The sequence below is a fragment of the Mustela nivalis genome (genome assembly GCF_964662115.1).
Source record: "Mustela nivalis genome assembly, chromosome: 5".
In the NCBI taxonomy this organism is placed as follows: domain Eukaryota; kingdom Metazoa; phylum Chordata; class Mammalia; order Carnivora; family Mustelidae; genus Mustela; species Mustela nivalis.
This window is the reverse complement of record NC_139024.1, coordinates 40852499-40875687: the sequence shown is the minus strand read 5'-3', so window position 1 is coordinate 40875687 and position 23189 is coordinate 40852499. Positions and strand designations below refer to the sequence as shown.

General features: G+C 45.7%; 1 protein-coding gene across 1 annotated transcript in view; it reads right to left on the bottom strand.

Moving 5' to 3' along the window:
- Nucleotides 1-1795: 1795 nt before the first annotated feature.
- The window catches only part of GABRR1 (gamma-aminobutyric acid type A receptor subunit rho1), a 31722-nt gene continuing 10328 nt past the window's right edge, over nt 1796-23189 (bottom strand). Inside the window, exons 2-9 of the mRNA XM_082730592.1 lie at nt 17768-17874; nt 16228-16295; nt 14873-15096; nt 10250-10332; nt 7581-7721; nt 5250-5402; nt 3111-3307; nt 1796-2200 (exon numbers count right to left, since the gene is read on the bottom strand). Of these exons, the coding sequence (XP_082586718.1) occupies nt 1907-2200; nt 3111-3307; nt 5250-5402; nt 7581-7721; nt 10250-10332; nt 14873-15096; nt 16228-16295; nt 17768-17874 (1267 nt within the window). The 3' untranslated portion in view covers nt 1796-1906. The remainder of the gene's footprint in view (nt 2201-3110; nt 3308-5249; nt 5403-7580; nt 7722-10249; nt 10333-14872; nt 15097-16227; nt 16296-17767; nt 17875-23189) is intronic.

Genomic DNA, 23189 nt, shown 5'->3' with positions numbered 1-23189 from the left:
AAAAAAAGAAAGAAAGAAAGAAACATCTAGGGATGCATGGGCTCAGCGAAAAAGGCCATGCTCGGACATAGCAAGAAGGTGACCATCTGTAAGTCAAGGGGAGAGACCTCAGGAGAAACCAAACCTGCCAGCACCTTCCTCTTGGACTTCCAGCCTCCAGAACCAAGAGAAAATAAATTGATGTCATTTAAGCCACCTGCTATGGCAGCTTTAGTAAACTCATACAGCATCCTCTACATACAGCCCAAACAAAGTGGATGGAAATTGACATGATGTGCCCTGGAAACCTTGCTAGATGACTCAGAGTGGCTGTGGTCACGAGCGAAAAGTGAGTGGCAAGGATGTTTGTGAAGAATTTGATTGAAATTGTTTCATAAAATAAGCATGAGAAAGCAATGTTCAAAATGTTTTTAAATATCAAAAGCTAATGTTTAACTATTTCATCTATATCCCTTTAAGTATCTTCTTGAAGGCGTTTTTAAGTGGGGGAAATGGAAGACTACCTTGTAATTAGGATTTGTGCAGATATGGTTTTATTGTCATACTAGAATGAAGCATAGTTCTCGTATGAAGAGATATTATTTAGTATGGATGCTCAGCTCAAGTACCTGTGGAAAGAAAATGACATCATTGTGTAGAATTCACTTTATTAAAGTGAGTTTCAAACAAGTACTGTTTGGATAAGTTGGGTGAGGGTTGATCCTGTAGGTGTATAGTATGAATAGCTTATTTATTTATTTATTTATTTAATAAACATATAATATATTATTAGCCCCAGGGGTACAGGTCTGTGAATCGCCAGGTTTACACACTTCACAGCACAATAGCTTGTTTATTTTTCAATAATACATCAAGTTAGAATCCTCTCTCTTATCCCATGCCCTAGCGAGAGGTTTTCTAGTTCACAGAAAATGCTGGCATTCACTAAATATAACTGGAGATGTACAGTGATGTCTTCCCATTTCTTTTTCTTTCTGGTGTTCTTTTTTTCTCCAGAAACCATGTGAATATTTCTCCTCCTAATAAGTAACTAGTAATAGTCCCAAAAGATGTGTTTTCTTGAAGTGTTTATGATGACAACTGTCTATTCCCAAGTTCCTCAGTGAAGGTACCACACTCCTGAGAAAGGACTTCACTTTGAACTAGGACATGCTCCAAGGTGGAACTACATGAAGCCATTATTATGAAACAGGAGACACTGAAACACAAGTTTTCTAAGCTATTTATCTCTATGACAGAACTGACAGAACGCATATGCATAGACCATCTTCTTCATAGCTTCTCTACCAGGGAGACTCCCCATCCCCCCAAATCAGAAGTCATTGCACCAATCTAAAGAGCTTTGCTTCTGAAGAGGTGAAACCTCATGAACCGTAAGACATAAATAAAAACAGGGAAATTATTTTTGCCTTGTATTAAAATAAACATGAGGAGACACATTGAAAAATAAGGAATAGATATGAAGTGAAGCATGGATTTTGGTCCAAGTGGAGATTTAGGTGCTTGTATGTTTCACGCAAGTGAACTTCAGTGCTTCCCAATCCCACCGAGTCCAGGGAATATAATGACGTGTGCACAGAGGGCGTCATTCATGTGAATAATCGCTACAGGTTAAGCTACAGTGTGTCCCCAACACGGGCAGTGTGCTCTTCCAGGGGATTCCAGTAACAACTATCACCAGTTGCTATGGGTGTCCTATTCCTGGCAGCATGCTGTGCTGTGGATGCAACAGGGGGTTAGTAAGTGCAAATTAAAGCAGTGAATATGTTGTCTATGTAGTTTTGGAAAGCAGGAGAAGGGTGGGTAGTGGCAACTTTAATTGCCTCATAACCTTAAATTACTTCCATCATACAGGTATTTCTGTGACACATGCAGAAGAAGGTGAAATTTACAGAGTTACAGGCATTTATGAGAAAATAGACCAGTATATTAAATTGAATAAAATATATGCTGCTGGAAAAATTATCCTGGAGTATTTGTCAATGGCATGAGTGTCAATCCTCATGCTCACGTAGCTGCTCCTCTGGCTTTTCCTCTGTGGGGAGCTCCTCTCCGAGGCCAAGGTCAGCTGCACCATCATCTTGTCTGGCTTCTCTCCGCTCTCGGGTATGTAGCTGCCCAGGTCATTAACCTCCCCGTCGCTGTAGCTGCCCTCCAGCATGACGCCTCGAGGCTGGGGTATTCCACAGGTGCAAGGAAGCTGCCAACATAGCAAACACACACTGGGATGTGAGCTCTGCCCAGGCTCTCAGAAGAAACTGCCATCTGGTCTCGGTGACCTTTTCTCTGTTCTTTTACTCCCAGTTAGGGGCGGGGCTTGGGGAAATAATGGTGTCGGCAGGGGAACGTGCTAAAAGAGCAGGTGTCCGTTTTTGTTCCAAGTCTACAGAGCAACTCTCAGGGAACATCACATCGTGTCAGAGACCCCCCCGAATGTTCCTGATCAGATAATTGTCCCGTTCCCCCTGAGGTCAGAAACTGATAGGAGCCCTGATAAAAATGTTTCTGAAAACATTATGTGTATGTAGTGTGGTGTGATGGGGTGGGGACTGAAAGGTGTAGCATCGTGGTGCTAGTTTACTCCTACTTGGTTCTAGGTTTCTGGAGGAAAGAACCATTTGACTGTGGACAGGAGGAAGAAAGAAAAGCCGGGCGGGAGGGAAGGTGATCCCAGAGGTCACATATGAAAGAGAGGTTCCTAGAAGGGAGGATGTGCTTCCCTGGAAGTGTTTTGTTTGTTTGCTTTTGTTTTTTGTTTTTTACCCCTCTGGGTTCACAAATAATTGTTTCACCATGTTGAACTGTCATCTTGTTTTTAGCACTAAACAATGAACACCACCACGATTAAAGGGACTTTGTCTTAATTAACTTGGCTTAGCTGCTGATATGTGGCAGGAGCTAAATAAATATTTGATTGACTGAAAGATGTAGCCAGGGTAAATTTCACACTGTTTTCATGTATTATTTTGTTTGCTCTTCACACCAGCTGGTGAAGCAGGTGGAGGGGATGTCACCACCCCAATTTACAGAGAAGGTCTGACGTGCCCATGGTCCAGAGCTAGACCAGGCTCTCTATCCCCAAGCAGACCCCTCACTCGTGTTAAGGTCACCTTCTCGCGCAGCTTGCGCTCCTTGCGCTCCTGCACGGTGGTCAGGTAGTTGACGGCTGCGTACTCCAGCACCGACAGGAACACGAACACAAAGCTGACCCACAGGTAGATGTCCACCGCCTTGATGTAGGAGACGCGGGGCATGGAGGCGTTCACGCCCGTGATGATGGTGGACATGGTCAGCACGGTGGTGATACCTGCGAACAGAGTGAGAAACAAGCAGTCGTTTGCCTTTGACCGAAGACCCTGGGTGGCTTCACTCCTCTGTTCTTTGTCCCTTCTGCTCCTTTCTCCTAGAGTATCTCCGTCCCTGCCCCTCTGTCTAGCAAACACCTGCTCATCTTTCAAGATTTAGCTTTCTTTTTTAAGATAGATTTATTTGAGAGAGCAAGAGCGAGCGAGCGAGAGAACAGAGGGAGAGGGAGAGGGAGACTCCTTGTGGAGTAGAGAGCCCCCTCTCCATGCTTGATCCCAGGACCTTGAGATCAGGGCCTGAGTCTAAGGCAGACTCTTAACCTGTTGAACCACCTAGGGACCCCTCAAAATTTGGCTTTTAGGAAGCTTCTTCTGTTCCTCCACCTCTTATACTCACCCACCCCCTCCCACCACATACTGGCCAACACCATCTGTCTCACCTTGTCCTTCCAGGAGAGCCCGCCCTAGACATTTTGGCAACAAGACATTTATTTTTCCATTCAATTGGTTAAAACAGAGATCTATAGGGGCACCCCACTGGCTCAGTCAATAGAGCCTGCGATCTTCAGGTGGTGAGTTCAAGCCCCACATTGGGCATAGAGGTTATTTTAAAAAATAAAATATATTTTTAAAGATTTTTATTTATTTGACAGAGAGAGAGAGAGATCAGGCAGAGAGGCAGGCAGAGAGAAAGAGGAAGCAGGCTCTCTACTGAGCAGAAAGCCTGATGCGGCGCTCTATCCCAGGACGCTGAGATCAAGACCTGAGCTGAAGGCAGAGGCTTAACCCACTGAGCCACCCAGGCACCCCCCAAAATAAAATATTTTAAAATAATAAATTAATAAATAAGTAAATAAATAAATCCGAGATTATGCATAGGAGCAGGTATATATGTATTTCTTATAACTACCTCCCCAAACGGGGGGAAAAGTATATTTCAGTACTGGTGTCCTTGCTGCTGGTGTAGGATCTTGCAGTCCTGGGCCTGTATTATCAGCAGTCAGAGCAATTCTGACAGCCAACCCCATGCCAGACTAGGCTGCCCATTCAGCAAAGTTGACTTGAGGACGTGGAGGCCAATTTTATCAAGAATGATGCTGGCCTCAGCTAGGGGGGTTAGATTTTTGAAACTAGAATGTCCATTTAGCACAGGATTGTTCAAGCTATGGGACAGTTGCTAAAGGACAGGGCATTTGTCAGAAGGGTGTTTGCCTGGGATTTCAGATTAAGCTCAGAACATTTGCTTGGCAAACAACTGAGTCACAGGGGACTGAGGTCACCTTAAGAGCCAGCTCCGACTCAGTGTCACTAAAACCTTGGCAGTCACCCTCCCTCCCCCTTGAAGCCTTGGAACCACTGAGCGAGCAATGGTGGTGTGACTGAGTGGGTGTGACATTTAGGGTGGGGGAGAGAGCTGATGGCAAAGAGCTATTCACAAAATGCTTACAGAGTAGGAATTTTCAGACCTGAGTATGGGTCAGAATTACTAGGAGACCTTGTTCAAAGTGTAGGTTCTGGTCCTTTCTCAGAGATTCTGATTCTAAACTTGTAGATGAGATATGGGATTCTTTATTTTAAACAAATTCCCCCAGAGATGCCATTACAAAGATCCCTTAGGCCACCTTTGGAGAAGCCCTGTTTTATAAAGTGGTGTCCTCATGTAAGTGAGCAGAAAAAGCACCCACACACCAGGACCACCGACCCCAGAACATGGTTCTAACAAAACTAAAAGGGGGTTGTTTGCACGGGCACTCGTGGGGCCCTGGAAACAGTTTTGCCACATAGGTCCTTAATAATAGTATTTGACCCGTGAATCAATAACCTGGTGTTTCCAAGTTATCATGCAAACAGGGGTGTAGAGCCAATTTGAAATGAATGGCTTCATCTGGAAGAAATTACTTGTATTTTCAAATGCCTAAAAGACACACTTGAGATGTTCCTTACCTAAAGGGACTCTGGCGGGCACAGCTCTGCGGTCAATCCAGAAGGAGACCCAGGACAGCATGACCATCAGGGTGGCCGGAAAGTAAGTTTGGAGCAAGAAAAAGAAGATGTGGCGTCGCAACGTGAAGTTAATGTACAGACGGTTGTACCAGCCTGGGGGACACAAGGAAGAAAAGATACCAAACATCATTGCAGCTGACCTCCTGCACACAACCCATTCTGTTCTGGGACTCAAAAATCCCTAGACACTTCCCTGGAAACTTGCCAGACATTTACAGAGAGGAAATAAAACCAGTGGGAGTGATTATATGATAACCTATGCCACATGGTGAGTCCCTCTCCAGACATCTTTGGCCCCTGTCTTGTACATAAAGGAAGCCCCTTGAGAAGGCCATTTAAGACTCCTGTTACTCATTGTTTGGGGCAGAGCCCAGTAATGTCACCGTCACTTGGTTGCTTGTTAGAAATGCAGACTCTCAGCCCCACCCCCCAGATTTACTGTATCAGAATCTCCTTTTAACAATATTCGCCAGATGACTTATCTGCATGATAAAGTTTGAGAAACATTTATTTAAACAAGCCCCTTTGGATTTCTTTATGGAGGCAAATGTTTTAAAGTTAAAATACCACGCTAACCCAAACATTGCATTTAGGAACAGTAAATGATCACAGGCTCAGCATGCTTTAGCTCTGCTCTTACATCCTGTACAAGGAGAAAATATGCATGGAGGCGTTCAAAGGAACAGGAGAAAGATGGAAGGAAAAGGAAAAAGCAGGATTAAACCCAGGAAGGCAAGGTCTGAACATGAAATGGAGACTTGGCAACTTTAACTTGAATCCCTGGCATCCTGGACAATTATAATACAGTGCTTGTCACTGTAGAGCAGTCCCAGAAAGAGACTGTGGAGGCACTGTAGACTGACTGTCTGCCCCCCCACACCTCCCCACCCCCCACCCACCTAAATTTGTATGTTGAAACCTAATCCTCAACATGATGGTATTTGGAGGTGGGGCCTTCGGAAGTGATTACGTCACGAGTGGGATTAGTGACCCCATAAAAGAGACCCCAGATTGCTCCCTTGCACCTTCTCCCATGTGAGGACACAGCAAGAAGGTGGCTGTCTATGAACTGGGAAGCGGGCTCTCATCAGACACTGACCCTGCCAGCATCTTGATCTTGGACTTACCAGCCTCCAGAATTGTGAGAAGTAAATTTCTCTTTATTTCTGAAGTTGCCCGGTCTATGGTCTTTTTGTGATAGCAGCCCAAAGAGACTAAGACAAGAGGAAGTGTCAGAATGCTAAGGATGAAGTGGGGGTCCCCTGAAAAACCAAGACTCCTGAGTGATGTGTACAGAAGGTGGGGTATATTGGATTGCCATGATATGCTGGGAGTAAAGCAGTGCCCTCTGCTACAGATTAGAAGACTTAAAAGGTTGTACTTCCTGTGCAGTCGTGCAATGTTTTGGCAAAAGAAACCACATAAAGACAGGCGCTTGGGTAGCTCAGGCAGCTAAGCATCCTACACTTGATCTCAGCTCAGGTCTTGAACTCAGAGTCGTGAGTTCAAGCCTTACGTTGGACCCCACGCTGAGCTTAGTCAAAAAAAAAAAAAAAAAAAGAAAAAGAAAAGAAACTACATAAAGGTTTGAATAACATCATCCTAAAGCTGATTAATCAAGACTGGGGTAAGGGTTAGAGAGAGCTGTTCACCTCAGCCGCCAGGAGGAAGAGCACAGAACATGCCCCCAGGCCAGGAGAGGGGGCAAGCCCATTCAGAGCAAGAAAGGAGGGTGCCAAGGTTATAAAGTGGACCTGTGCAAGCAGTATAGTTAAGTGAGAATTCATTCCAGAAAAAAAGAGAGGGAGGGAAGATTAATTGAGTACAGAAATCAGAATAACCCTGATTCTCAGGGTTATTTCAGAAATCAGAAATTGAGTAATTGAGAACAGAAATCAGCAGAGCTAAAATAGAACAGTTTCTTGCCTACAGAGGAGGGGGTTCTGGGAATCCTATCTGGGGTGAAATGCCAGCTGCTAAGCTTGGAAATGACTGGCTCAAACGAATCTCCTCACCTGGCTGATGTCTGAGTCTTTACTAATATTCTCTAGATTATCACTTCCAGATGCTTTGGTGGTATCCAAAAAGCACCTCTCCCACATGCTTGCCACCCCCTCGACCTGATTTAGGATTTCCATCTTTGGCTTCAAATCCAGGTGGCACAGGCAATGCTCCCTTGACAACCCACTGACACCTTTCCTAAAAGAGAGGATGACCCACGCAGCCAGGCTAGCGCTGACCACCCCCCACCCAGGCCCCACCTGCCCCCACCTGTACTGCTGTAGAAGGCCAGTTTAGTGGTGGTGTGGAATTCTTGAATGAGGAACTGGGAGAGCGAGATCCGCTCATCCGTCTTTAAGGAGTCGTTGCCCTTTTTCCAGTACAGCATGAGGTCATCCTCCGTGTAGGCATCTGAAAAGACAGGAGACAGCATCAGGCGCAGGTACGAGGGGGTGGGAAGCCAGGCCTGTCTGTGGTGCTCCGCAGGGGGCAGCTCCATATCTCCCACCTGAACTATTGAGCTGGGAGTAAGAGAGGTGAATAAACAAGCCGCAGTTTAGATGAAGCAAAACAACATTTTTAAAAAGACAAATAAGGGTGCCTGGGGGGCTCAGTGCGTTAAGCCTCTGCCTTCAGCTCAGGTCATGATCTCAGGATCCCGGGATCAAGTCCCCTCAGGATCCTGGGATCAAGTCCTGCATCCGGCTCTCTGCTCAGCAGGGAGCCTGCTTCCTCCTCTCTCTCTCTGCCTGCCTCTCTGCCTACTTGTGATCTCTCTCTGTCAAATAAATAAATAAAATCTTAAAAAAAAAAATAAGACAAATGAATTCTCTCTAGTCTTCCAGAAGTCATCAGAGCAAAGCCCTCGAGCCTCAATGCTCCTAATTCCTGCAAAAGTGTTCACCCCACAATGTAACCTGCCATTTATTAAGTTAACACGAATGAAACTGCTATACCCTTATAGAGCAGAAATGGTGAAATTGTGGCAAAACTGCCTTACCTAGGCTGATTTAGCCCTTTCTTTTCTCCTTCCAAAGCATGGTAATGCATCCATTGATGGTGAATATCTTTAAATACTCAAGGTAAAGGGACTGTGTTCTAACAAGAAAGGACTCACAAAGTGATGCAAGAAAACACAAGTCCCTTCTCTGCAGGCTTCCAGTTGCTCCTACCCAGGGTAAAATCACAGAGATTCCCTCAGAAGGACCACACCCTCTGGCGCTGCCACGCCCTTGACCCTCACCCACTTTAGTGGGCACAAACGGGACTCCAGCTGAGCAAACCTACCGGCAGCCTGGACAGACCTGAGGCAAAAACCTAACAGCGGTCAATCCAGCCTGCCCACGTGTTCAACAGTTGTTCTGGAGCTCCCTGATGCCCTATTTTATTCCTCTGTTTTATTCTATATCTTACCCTTGACCTGTGTGAGGATTGGTTTTACGTATCCACTTGGCTGGGCTGGAGCACCCAGTTATTCAATCGAACACTAATCTAGGTGTTGCTCTGAAGATGCTTGGTAGACCAGATGCCTACAATCGGTTCACTTGAAGTAAAGGAGATGATCCTTTTTCTGATCTGATCAGTTGAAAAGCTTTAAGAGCAGATTTGAGATTTCCCCAAGAAGAAGAAATTCTGCAAGTGGAAGGCAGGCTCAGGTCCCACCCGGGGGTTCCCAGCTTGCTCTTCCGACCAGCACAGACTTGCCTCGCCAGCTCCCATGCTCGCACAATTCCTTGCCCTTAATATCTCTTACTGTGTATCTCCAATATTCTGTTTCTCTGTGCATCCTACCTGATGCAGCCTGGAATGCACATTCCCAATGGAGCTAGCTGGGTGTGCTAGGGAAAGCAGGGGACTGGAGCCAATGAGTTAAGTCCTTAGAGCTATGTCCTTAGCCCAGTTATGTCCCTCCGTGTAGAATGGAAATAACAGTAACCTTCTCCTGGGAGCTGCTGAGGGTGAAATGACTGCAGGTGGGAAGCCACTATGTGGTGGGTAGTTCAGTTTCTCCCTTGGTCCTGGGATTTATTACTCCCTTTTTCCACATTCAGTGCCCTATGCAGGTGTCCATTTGACCTCTGCATCAACATGCCTGCCCTCCTCCACCCCAGATGACTGGGGCCAGGAGATCCCTGACTCACTGCCACAAATGCAGGTAGGCTACAAAGGTGCCCTGGGCCAAAGAGATTCCTCCCTAGGGCTTGGTCACCAGCCAGGAAGGGCCAGTGGGTGGGTGCTGGTATTCGCTTGGGAGGAGTGGACAGTTGGAATTATGGGAGAGTCCAGACTGTGCCCATCAAAGGAAGCATTTGGGCAAAGACTGAAAAACAGAGCAGTGGTGTAGAGACCTGGAGATGCAAGCAAGTAGTTCTTGACGCTGCCTCAGCCTTGCTTTTCCCAGAGCTTGGCTCTTAACCTGGGCAGAGCATCCATGCGTGCAAGGGTCCTGAGGCCCCTCAGTTGTGCCTGAGGCTCTCAAGCGCCACCTGCGCTCACCTGGGCAATTCCCACAGGCAATTGTTACAAACATGTTTTTGGCATGAAATCTCTTCTTCAACAGAAATCTTTTTCAGAGGAATAATAAAAACAGATCAAAATGAGCTCATACATTGGACACCAGGTAGAAATAGCTGCACATGGAGACCCAGATTTGCTGAGCCCTCTACCACCACCCCCCAAGCTATTGCCCAGGTTCCCACAGAACCAAGTTTAAAACCATTACCTTAGCACCATTAAAAGGATCTATTATAGGAATGGAGGTTTTAGCCCCAAATTTGTTCCTGATTTTCAAAATTACTCTGCACTTAGCTTTAATCTAAAAAAATCACTGAAAACAATCACTAGCCATGAATGAGGGGACTATGCTGTTCCTGCTAACTGAGAGCAGTGTTGGGAATTACTTGGGTTCTGTGGGCTTCTGTCTGGGACAGTCTACTCACAGCTTTCAATCTCAAGGGAGCACGTTTGTGTGTCCAGGGGAAATCGGCTAAAGTCCATGTTGCACATTGCAGTCACTGTAACCCTACAAGCAAAAAGACAAAAATTCAAAATTTCGGAGGCTGCAAAATACAAATGCAGAATGATAAACAGAAAAGGACTGTGCTTCCTTCTGGTAGAACTGCCTCCTTATAATTCATAAACAAGGTGTCAAGATTTAGATAAGTAGCTTAGGTATGATAAAGTCATCATAGTACTCAGGGTTCTATGTTTAACTCCAGAGTGTCTCTACCAACTTCTATCATCTTCAACAATATTAACGGTATTAACATATTGAGACGTATAAGCATATTAATGATATTAACGATATACGATCTCAATCGATATAAAAATGTGAAATTAAAAACTCTTATGATATTGTTTCTTAGAAGAAACCATAGGAGTATATATTGTTTCTGGTTTTAGATAAATTCAATTTTTTTTCTTCTTTTATTGATTTTACCCATATTTAATATTTGTATTCAACATATCAGAAATAATATGAATGAAACACTTCTGGCAGTGGCCAAATGGGGAACTTTTTGTTTTTTTTGCAAAGTTGCTATTTTTATATTGATAATAATATCTTCTACTGGGCATCGATGTTTTTAGTGGATAATTCCACGGAGATCATAATAATGAAAAAACACTGAAACCTTTTTTGTACCAGCATACAAACACTTCCTGGCATCTGGTGGTTTTGTTTCAGAGTTTACATGGGAAAATGGGCTTCTGCATCAAAGGGAAAACAAACACAGATCATTAGTCACAGACGAAAGATCGCCCGTCCTATGGGGAATCTCATGGCAGGACATGATTAAGAGTTATTGGCTGATACTGAACAAACTATTTTTCCTTCAACCACACACACACACACACACACACACAAAATTGCTATGTATAAGTTGTAGAAACTGTCTGGATGATTCATGGCCAAAAGGAAAAAAAAATCACTTTTAATTAAAATGAAAATTTCAAGGGAAAGAGCTTTCTTGAAACTGAATTATCAAATATCTGCCTTTATTTTCCCCATGGAATAGTTGTATTTTCAAAGGGATTTTCTATTGCTGGCAGCTGGGTAGCCTTATCTCCTCTGGAAATCCTGATAAACAGGGTGTCTTGAGTGGAGAGGAGTCAGGATAGCAGCTGACTTGGAACACCTAATGGGTGGACTTCCATTTCTACTATGCCTAATGGCATCCCCAACAAGAAACAAACTAGAAACTAAGTTTGGTGACTTAGAGCTAATGAAATCTCAAATGCAGGAAGATTTTGCTATCCACAAAAGGACTGAATGTCTCTTCTCTTTGTATCAGAAACAGATATTTTTAGAATCACAGATACCAGACTGGTTCTTTGCACCCTGACTTGATATTTTTTCAACCTGTAACTCACATACCACACATTAAACAAGCACAGTTTGTGATTTAATCCGTACTATGTTTATATTTGTTTCTCCGTATCTCATTAAATTGATTTATTGGGGAGCACCTGGGTGGCTCAGTCGGGTAAGTGTCCCGTCTTGATTTCAGCTCAGGTCCTGATCTTAGATCGGGTAGTGAGATCGAGCCCCTCGTTGGGCTTTGTGCTGGGCATGAAGCCTGCTTAAGATTCTCTCTCTTTCCCTCTACTTCTGCTCCCCTCCATTTTTTTTTTTTTTTTTTTTAAATTCATTGGCTCTTCCCTTGTCTTGGATGGAAACTTGGCACACCCTGTGATTTTTTTTTTTTTTTTTTTTTTGCTTATGTTTCAAGTAATGTCAAAACCCTTGTAGGTAACAAAGCATGTCTCAATTCAAAAATGAAAAGAATTTGGTCCAAGATATTAAGCAGCACTTCAAAGTTGATTCACATTAAGACTTCCACTCCTCCTCCTGGCTAAGTTATGAAGTTGACATTTGAGTGGTCAATTCCTGCCCATCTCTGCTCAGGCGGAAGTGACGGGAGGCAGGACAATTCCTTGGTAGGTGGCTTCATGCTCTCTTCTTGACGCTCTCCGGTAACCATGCTCTACATGGTTGAAGTTGATTCCTTACTTTCCTGGGTTCTTCATTTCCCCTGCTGGACCCCTCCAGGCTTCAGGGCTGTCTTAACCAGTCTCAACTCCCCACGCTGGCTCTTGGTTTACCCACCTGCTGTCCCTTCTACACACACCCAACTATTCCCAGCAACCCGGGGATACAGACTGGCCCCACCACACCCCCAGGGTGTTTAGATGGCTCTTCTCTTGCTCTCCGACTGCACAACATCCCCCCCTGGTAGGCACACATGTCCCAAGCTCTTGGAGAAATGCCAGGAAAGGCTCATGCCCACAGCTCTCTCCCAAGAACAATCTTACAAATCTTTTCCTCAGCCCGCAATCAAGGACTTTTTTTTTTTTTTCCACTTAAAACAAACCTATGATTTTATTTGTGATGAAAAATCAAAGCATCTGTTTTTAGCCACAAGGGGGCTCATGGACAACTTTGATTCTGAACACACGGGAGATTTTCCACTTCCTTGCTTCTTATGTAGCGCCTCTGTGATCACAAGCAGCGTGTGCTGGGCTAGACTTCATCTGGCTCAGGATTTTATAAGAAATAGGAAATCATACTTAAATTATAAGTGTATGGGATTTATAACAGAAAGTATCACATAGGGGCACCTGGGTGGCTCAGTTGGCTAAGCGACTGCCTTCGGCTCAGGTCATGATCCTGGAGTCTCCGAATCAAGTCCCACATCAGGCTCCCTGCTCAGCCAGGAGTCTGCTTCTCCCTCTGACCCTCGCCTCTCTCATGCTCTCTCTCACTCTCTCTCAAGTAAATAAATAAAATCTTTTTTTTTTTTTAAGTATCACATAGATTATTTTACTTGTGACTCATATGTTCTACATCCTTTTATCAGCCATGTTTATAGCAAGCATACATCCACCCCAGCCAACCAGTTGTTAAACATTCACCAGCACACCAGTGATCACGTGCCTTATGGTCTAGTCTTTTGTGTCCCTGGTAGTGCCATCAGGTTGTGATGTTTTGTGGGTGGTTTTGGAGTTGTAGGATGCCTCGACAGCCTGCCTCAGATGGGGGGACTCCAGGAAGAACCACCTCAACACGGCTGGGGGAAGGGATTTTACGTCCTTGACCCTCCTGAGCACTTCTATGGCAGAAGGCATCTCAAGCTATGGGGAGGAAAACCCCATACCTCCACTCTGTGTCTAGTAACTAATTGTTTAGATCCCAAGCCAGAGCGAGTCCTGAGGGATCATCATAAATATTCCTTTGGAGGGTGGAGGCAGAAATTCAGCTTCAACGCTGCCCTCTTTGACTCAGAAGATACACCATGCTCCTGTCCAGGCATCCCTTACTTAGACACTGGAATATGGATTCATCTTTACCGGAACAAAGTCTTTAAAACTGAAATGCACCAGGGCACCTGGGGGGCTCAGTCTGTTAAGCATCTGCCTTCAGCTCAGGTCATGATCCCAGGGTCCTGGGATCGAGTCCTCTGTCGGGTTCTCAGCACAGCGGGGAGTCTGCTTCTCCCTCTCCCCTCCCCCTACTCATGCTCCCTCTCACTATCTACACCCCCTGAATAAATAAATAAAATCTTAAAAAAACTGAAATGCACCATGAGCACAGCACAGGAGTAGTAAATCACAACAAACAGAGCCCCTTCTCCATGAAGGCCTGCGGCTCATCTGAACGCGTCCTCCCCAGTGGGACCACGAGTTCCTAAACCATGAGTTTCTAAAGCTGGCCGAGCAGTAAAAGCCAGGCTGCGGCACCTGTGTTGAAGGAACGCTTCCCCAGGTCAGTGATAAATCAGAACTTGAACATTTCTAAGGTCTCTGAACTCCTAAGAAAAAAGGCCTATATTCTTCTATGTTAAAAGTGATGCTCAGAAGACCATTCAAAGTCATAAAGCGGCCCAACTTGTGGTGAGAAAGGATAGCAAACATGCCTGTGGCTGGCTCGGTAAGGAAAGAGAATTTCTTTTAGCCCAAGTTCTAAGGTATACCTGAAAGATGGGAATTGAGACATCTAAGGAGGCAAGTCTTTCAGAAGAACACATTATCTATTTCGCTGCCTCCCACTAGAGGCCAAACAAATACAACTCAATAAAACTTGGATCGAAGTTTTTAAATTAAAATATAACCTGCAGGGTAAGGCATAAATCATAAGCATCAGCTTGCAAAATTTCCACAAATGTGTTTTTGAGACTAAATAATTTCTTACAGTTTTTTTCTCCCGCATAAAATAGCTTTCCCTTGACGTAGGGAACGTGGTGCCTCCTGAGACGTTACATACTTGCTATCTGGTGGTGGGTATGAAGCAGGGCATGGACTTCATGGAGCACTGGGTGTTACCCGAAAACAATGAATCATGGAACACTACATCAAAAACTAATGATGTATGGCGACTAATAGAACACAATTTAAAAAAATGTAAAAAAGAAAAAGAAAAAGAAAAAAAAAACAAAACAACAACCACCAAAAAAACTAGCTATTCAAAGCCAAAAAGCAAAACTGCCCTTGCAGTTAGAGGAACGCTCTGCTTTCCCGCCCTGCTTCAGGAGCGAGAGGACCTCCAGGAAAAGAGGCAGCCTTACCGCAGGCTGTAGAGCACGGTCCCGTCGGGCTGCACCCGCAGCATGACATTGTCCGTGGTGGTGTCGTGGATGAAGGAACGCTTGGAGTGCACGAAAAACATGTCTGGGACCCAGATCTTCTTCACTAGCCGGCCGTCAAACGTCATGCTGAGGTTGTTGGTGCTGGGGAAGGACAGCCTCTCGTCCTTCCAGTAGTGTCTCAGGTAGAGGGTCATCGTGAAGTCCTGGAGGGAAGGAGCAGGGAGGGGAACCACACACAGTGAAACTACTGGGTGTCAGCAGGACCCTGGGCACCCCATGGAGCTGTCACCCAGCTGGGGATGAAACCGCAGAGACATGGAGGTCTTGCCTCCGGTCCCTGGGGTTTGCTGCGGTAAGAGGACTGCAGGGGAGGGACTCAGCCAGACGCTTCTAGCAAAATCCATGTCCCTGAGTCCCAACCCATCCCCTGGCATCTGTCTCCACCCTGACAAGGTGCTGCTGCCAACACTGCTGACCCTCAGTGTGTTGGGGGGTGTAGGAGGAAGGGAGGGCTAGATGAGCACCCCAGCTTCTTGGCCCCTCAGCTGAGATAGCCTGGAGCTATGCTCTTTGCTGATTCTCAGAGTTTTCCTAATGGGACTGAGATTCACAGCAGTGACTGGCTTGAGGACACAGGACTTTTCCCTTCCTCCCCATCCCTGTCTCACCTTGCCCTACGCTCTTCGTGGGTTTTGGGGGATCATCTCCCAAATAAACTACTTGTGCTAGAATGCTTCTCTCAAGTCTGCCTTTTGGAGACCCCCAGACTATGTGAGGCTGTAAACAGTCCTGTAAGTCAGGGAGTTGTAGAACATTCCATTTTCCCACCTAAACCCACTGAAGAGGGGAAAAAAAAAAAAAAGGACCCTTTTCAGCAGTTCTGCATTTCCACAGCCAGATACAGGATCTCCAGTTGTGGAATATCTGGCTACATGACAGCTGCAACCTTGGACCCTACTGTCTGTTGGAGAGCTTTTGCCCAGAGTACACATGCCAGGGGAAAGAGCCTAGGCACTGAAGGGAGATCAACTTTGGCATCCAGCTCTGTGTCATACCAACTGGAGGCTTTTGGCAAGTGTCTTTTTTTTTTTATGATCAGTAGACACCTTTATTTCGTACAATCACTTCTTTTATACCTTCTACTTTGTTTTTTTCTTTTTGTTTTTGATTGGCAAGTGTCTTCACCTTCCTTGCCCACCTGTAAAATGAGTGTGGGCATTCCCACGGCTCGGGGAGTTGTGAGACCCTGTGAATTCAGGCGTGTCGACCTCCCGGCCCAGCACAGGCCCCGTGTGACTCCACGTGCTCACAGCCCCGGCCACAGAGGCGCTTACCATGTCGACTTCTGAGATGCTGTCCAGGCTCTCCACCTGCACATCCACACCCACAGGAATGGCCGGACCTGCAAATGGGACACGGCAAGACATTGATCCCTTTTGCTTGCATTTTTACTACAGGCAGGAAGAGCATCCCCCCTGGAACCCGTTTCCTCCGCTTCCTGCCGGATTTGAAGGTTTGGCGTCCCCACATGTCAAGCTGAAGTGAAACCAGAAATCAGAGGTTTGAATCCTGGGGATGGTTCCCTGGAATATTCCAACAAAGAGCTTTTGTTTGTTTGTTTTTAAGTTTTTTTGTCTGAATCATTCAGGTGATTCTAAGGAGAAGCTTTCTATGAAACTTTCTTCTCTGGTTACACGTGCTCATGGAAAGCTACAGGGGATGACCTAGCTCAAAGCTGAGTCTGATCTGAGGAGTGACTCCTAGCACGGGATCGTCCGCACTGTTCTTTATATCTGCCTCCTGATTCTGTCATGGAAGCCAATGCCTCTGTCTGGCCCTGAGGCACCTGGAACCAAAGCCACAGGCAGGCCATTCGCCAAGCCTACAGATTTGTATCTTCACCGCATGACAGAGTCGCTTGCAAGGGAAATGTGAGGCATCAGGGTGGCCTGGAAACATTAGAATCTTTTTTTTTTTTTTTTTTGCATTTCTAGGCCACGAAAACATAATATTCATCAAGAGAAGGAAAGCATTATCAAGGGAATAGATTGCTGCCCCTTCCCCCGCTGGATGTGGGCAAGCATGGGCCACACTTGGTTATCCTAGATGGAGGCGGGTTTGGATCCAACAGCAACAGGTTACAGATTTGATAGTGACTCCCTTCTAGAACCTGTTTATTCTTTGGGTGAATGTGGCTGGGAGAAATAAAAACATGAGGACGATTTCTGAAACAAATATTTTATTCCAGGAAGAAACCCATATGGATGAAAACCCCATTTGACACAGAAGGGGCTGAAATCTGCCAGCTGCAGGCTAAGCAGACAGCCCTCTGCACTAGATCATTATTTTCTCAAGCTATTTTCATTTAATTAAACCCAGCAGACCGCAGTCTGCCCTCGGATTGACACCCGAGTTCCGTCTGCCAGCTCCCAGATGAGCGCAAATTTTGTCCAAGGTTGTTATTTCAGAGCATTTTCAGGAGGCAGCTTTGGGCTGCGGTGGCCCAGTCTTCCCCCAGCTCCCAGATGAGCGCAAATTTTGTCCAAGGTTGTTATTTCAGAGCATTTTCAGGAGGCAGCTTTGGGCTGCGGTGGCCCAGTCTTCCCCTGGCCCTTCCCACAGCCAGCTGCTGACCTCACCGATCCCCAGCCTTCCTTGTCAGGAGCAGCGGCCTGAGGAGAGCTCAGCTAGCTTGCCGGGAAATGGGCAGGGCTGGGCAGGGACGATACCCAGAAGACCTGTGGGCTCCATCTTGGCCCCCAAGCATAATGGAGGCAGACCTGATTGGGGGAGAACAAAGCATGTGTGGTCCCTTGGTTTGGCCTCTACCCGTGGACAGTTGGACAGACCCCACCACGAGTGCTTGTCTCATACCTCCAAAGCCGGGCCTCATGCTGAAATCATGGTCGTCTATCCTCAGAAGCTGCTCTGACTTGGTCAGTGGCGATTTGGTGATATCAGGGCTTCGCTTCAGAATGGGGCTGCCAAGGCGGGGAGAAACAGGTTCATCACAGATTCCAATCAAGACAGATAAAAAAAAATTTTTTTTCAGCCAGATTCAATTGTGACAGGTTTGGTGGGTTGTGTTATTTCTCCTTTTATAAGCTATTGGATAGCCTTGCCTCCTCTCTCCAGCTTTCTGGATTAATGAGCTCACCCGGCAGGTCCAAGACCGGGTTTAGAATCATAACTGAGGGGCTTTAAAAAGTGTCAATGCCCAGAGCCCACCTCAGAGATTTGGATATGGCTGTTCTGGGAATAGGGCCTGGCAGTTGGCATTTATAAAAGGCTTCCCAGATTATTTTATTATTTATTTATTTATTTTAAGATTTTTATTTATTTATTTGAGAGAGAGAGAGAGAGAGCACATGAGAGAGAGCATGAGTGGGTGGTTGGGGGAGAGGGAGAAGTAGGCTCCCTGATAAGCAGGGAGCCCAATGTGGGACTCAATCTCAGGGTCCTGGGATCACGACCTAAGTCTAAGGCAGACACTTAACCCATTGAGCCAAAAGCTTCCCAGATGATTTTAATGTGTAGCTAAGGCTGAGAAATGCTGGTCCTGTCCTTACTAAGGACTTACTGTCCTTACTAAGAAGTCTAAACTCCCCCAAAGCACTTCAGCCATTCTGGGAGAGTTTGAGCTGGAGGGCAGAGACAATGGGTGTGGGCAGAGCTTGGCACCCTTGACCTCTGTTGGCCCATTCTGAAGAAAGAGTTTGGACTTGCCCTTGGATACCCACCATCCTTGTTCCATGGGAAATAGCTTCTTGTTCTTCTGTTGCCGCATTGCACCAATGGCCGTTTTTATTTATTTTTTATTTTTTCCTGAAGAGGTAATCTATTTACAGGGGCGGACAATTTTAGGAAAGGAAATGGAGTGGAAAATTGACATCCTGTCTTTGCTTTCAACTACCCCATTCCCCATCCACAGGTACCTCTCTGAACGACTTCTTGTCTCTGTCCAGACTTTCTTGGAGATACAACTACAAATATATGTTTTTAGTTCTCCCCTTTTTAAAATCCAAATTTTTTTAAAGATTTTATTTATTTATTTGACAGAGAGAGATCACAAGTAGGCAGAGAGGTAGGCAGAGAGAGAGACAGAGGAGGAAGCAGGCTCCCCGCTGAGCAGAGAGCCCGATGCAGGACTCGATCCCAGGACCCCGGGATCATGACCTGAGCCGAAGGCAGCGGCTTAACCCCCTGAGCCACCCAGGCGCCCTTAAAATCCAAATTTACTGTATTATATAAATGCTCCTACTTTTTCTTCTTTTATTTAAATATACTTCAGCTTTTTTCCCATATGTAAATATCCCAAGCCTCTTATTCTGTTTTATACCGTGTAGTGTTCCCTACATGGATACACCGTAACTCATGTGACCATTCTCTACGGGTGGAAATTTGGGTTGTTTCTAGTCTTCTGCTATTACAAACGAAGCTGCAGTGGCCTTGTACGGTCTTCATTCACCCACTTGCACCAGCTCTAGAATCCACAGAAATCACTGACTACCTTCCCAGCTCCCCCTTATGCTAACATCAGCGTTCTCTTCAGGCTACCACCACACACACCTCCTTTCCCCTGGATTCAATAGCTTCCTTGTTCAAACCTAGGTTCCTGAGCTTCCCTTTTCCTCTGATGTTTCTGATTCAGTGGGTCTGGGCTGCGGCTCAAGAATCTGCACTTGTAAGACTTTCCCAGATGCCACCGATGCCACTGGTCTGGAGACAACACTTTGAGAGTCACCGCTCTGGTTCCTTTTGTCCTCGGTATACACAGTTTCCTCCTTTATAACTACCTCAGTCCACCTTTATGTCCTTGCTATCTTCTTTCTTGAAGAAACCTTTCATCATTTTGGTGGGGGTAGGAGTGGGGGTGAGGGGAACCTGTCTGAGAGACAGAGAAACCCTGACACTGCCTACTCTGTGCCTTTAGGCAGCTTGTTCCCTAAGACTCGGTTTCCTCAACCAATAGAAGGTAAAGTCCTGTGACCTGACAAGGAGTGTGAGGAGTAAATGAGATAATGTGCACAGAAGTACTCTTCAGATTCTAAAGGATACCCCAATGGACGGAGCCACTGTCATTACTGAACCGACAAGGAAGTTTCCTTTTGAGGTAAGGAAATTACTGCAAAGGAAGCAGTCCAGGGAAAGAATCTGAACTAGTGAGCCAGGGCCAAGCTATGCTGCTTGTGGATGTAGGAGAGGAAGACGCTGGGGACTTGAAGAGGAGGAAAAGTGTTCCTGTCACCTCTCACAACCTCTTTCCCCCAGCGGGACTGGGAGCCCCGCCATCTTTTCCTTTCCAGTTTCCCCTCCTCTGGTCCCCCACCTTCTGCCTCCTGCTCCTTGGCCAGGGGTGGGGGTCGCTGCTGAAAGTCACCACAGCTCAGGTGTGGGGAAGAGACATCTTTAGAATTGTATGCATGCATTTACCGTCATGCCTGTCTTACTTGTTGACATCTTTGTGTACTTCTGGTCGTTGTTTCTGTCTACGATGAAAATTAACACAGAGATGTGCTGGAGGCAGTCTAGATACTCAGATCAACAAAGCACCCCTCACTCTTCAGATCTCCTTCCAATATAGTCAGAATAAAATGTGAAAGAACATAACAAAACTATGAAGCTTCAGTGCATTAATTTAGCCTTTTGATGAGCATTTCCCCAGTACCCACAGGAGCAGGGATTTGGAGAATTAATTACTTAGAACCACTGGTCTGAGGAGGTCTGCCTTAAAATATCTGCCCTATTAGTTCACCCTGACTTGAAACTGATGCCATTCTTAACTTGGGTCTGCCACAAACCTGTTACTACAGAGAGTAACACATTGCCAGGCGAAGTGCACTGCTTAGGCATCCTTGCTCTCTGGCTTGTGAATTCAGCCAAATGGGCACTGGCAGGAGATGACAGAGCAGGACATTTATTCCTCATTCTCTTCCTGCTTCAATCTCTGGGAATAGCAACGTGTCGCTCTGTGATTACAGATAATCACAGTATCTTCAATAAGCTCCAATAACACTGTTTCCCCTCTGGGACCGAGGGTAGTCATGGCTTCCCACTGGTCCTTGTCCTTAAGGACATTGGCATCAGGCATTCCCTGAACCTTGCCCACAGCTCAACGAGTAGTCCCTTTATTCAACTATCCATTAAGCCCTTTTGAGTACAATGCTATTTTCTGCCAGGACTCGACTGAGGCACTCACATCAGGACTGATGCATAAGGATGACGTCATCTGCAGCAAAGAGGAGCAGAGGCAGGAGCTGGGCAGGAGCAGGTCCCAGGAATGGGTCCAAGAGTGGGGAAGGGCTAAGAGTGCAGGGAGCGCTGTCTGGGCTACAGGCCATCACAGCTGATGGTCAGCAGGGGCAGGATGAGATCACAGGCCACCAAGGGCAGAGTCTTGTTTATCTTTAGCACCTCGTACACTGCTGGGCCCCTGTGGGCTCGCAACACATGTTGGTGGAATGAAGGAAAGAATTAGCCCCCTTGATGGGCATCTGAAAAGGGAAGCAGGGGAAGTCGAAAGAAGGGCTTGGGATAGAAATTGATCTTGACCCAGTTCTTTCTTTGGCTTCCGGCCAGCCTGCAACAGACACGGGCTCTGAGACGCCACTGCCTCTCCCATCGTGACGCTTAGACTGTAGCCTAGAAAAGACTCATAAGATCTTTAAAGTCTTTCTCACTGATGTTGTTTAATATTTTTAAATGACCTTTTTTATAAAACTTATACACCCATGTTAAATTTATAAAGTAGATTTAAATATAAAGGAGAAAATAAAAACCACTCAGAAATCATCTTTGCCACCTGCATATACCCTTGTCCTCTGAAAGAGAGAGAACAAGGGAAAGAGAAGACACTGTAACCTGCTTTTAAACTCAAGTTATGATATATCATGAAATATTTTACATGGCATTGGCATCTTTTTACCAACCAGGCGTATGATAATTAATTTTTTTTTAAGTAGGCTCTGTACTCAGTGTGGGGCTCGAACTCACAACCCCCAGATAAAGGTTTACATGCTCTACTGACTGAGCCAGCCAGGGGCCCCTGATTGTTAGTCTTGAAATGAAGTATGGCACACAGCTGGTAATAGGAATAAGAAACACTGCTTGAATAGGACACTGCTTGAATAGCACAGGTATTGTGCTAACTTAGATTACACAGTAGGCTTTATTATTATCCCCATTTCAGGGGTGCCTGGCTGGCTCAGTGGGTTAAAGCCTCTGCCTTCAGCTCAGGTCATGATCCCGGGGTCCTCGGATTGAGCCCTGCATCAGGCTCTCTGCTCAGCAGGGAGCCTGCTCCCCCCCCCCCGCCTGCCTGCCTCTCTGCCTACTTGTGATCTCTGTCTGTCAAATAAATAAATAAAATCTTAAAAATAAAGAAAATATTATTATCCCCATTTTATACATGAGGAAACTAAGACAAAGGGAATCCGAATAACTTGTAAACGTGATGGATTCGGGAGTCAAATCCAGAGGGTCTGGCTCCAAGTGTTGGAAGCAAGGTTGGCCACGGTGCCTCATTGAAAGATTTGGTTTCCATTGCCCGGAATTTGGGTTAGATATAGAAGGTCCAAGCTTATCTTTCCCCCTCACATAGGAGTTAACATGGACCTTACACAAAACTGATGCTCACTTATTTATTGAATGAGCCTCTGGGAAGTTATGAAGAAAATATAGACATGCCCAAGTTATGATGATATAGGTTGACATTTGAGACAGTTTTTTGGGCTGAACAGAGGGTGTACATTTTTTGAACCACCCATGTCCATCTTATCCTCTTGGACAGAATGAAAAGTTCTGACCTACAGTACATCTTGATGTTTCCTTGTTATAGTTCCTGGTCAGCTTGTATGTGGATAATGTTTTCCCAAGACCCCTCTCAGAACTCTCTCAGAGGTTGGATAGAACAGGGATGGGAACCTGAGGTGAGCCAAGGGGTCTGCGGCAGTCTCCCTCACTTCGCTGATAGCAGAACGCCTGATAAGTTACACTTCACTCTGCTGATTATGTCATCTCTGAGAAGACAGAAAACTTAATTTGGATGAGGAAGGGATTTTTTCAACCAGCTAATGAAAACAACCTTTTTTTCATGGCATTGGTAATCATCACATCTACATAAAAACTCCTTTCCAGCCTCAGCTCCCACTCTGTCCCCCACGTCGTGCAGTTGCCCATTACCCCTCTATGCTTTTTGTTCCTGCCGTCCCATCTGTCTGGAAAGTCTTTGCCACCATTCTTCATACGTCTTCTTACCCAGACAATGCCTTGCATGCCCAGATCAAATACCACCTCC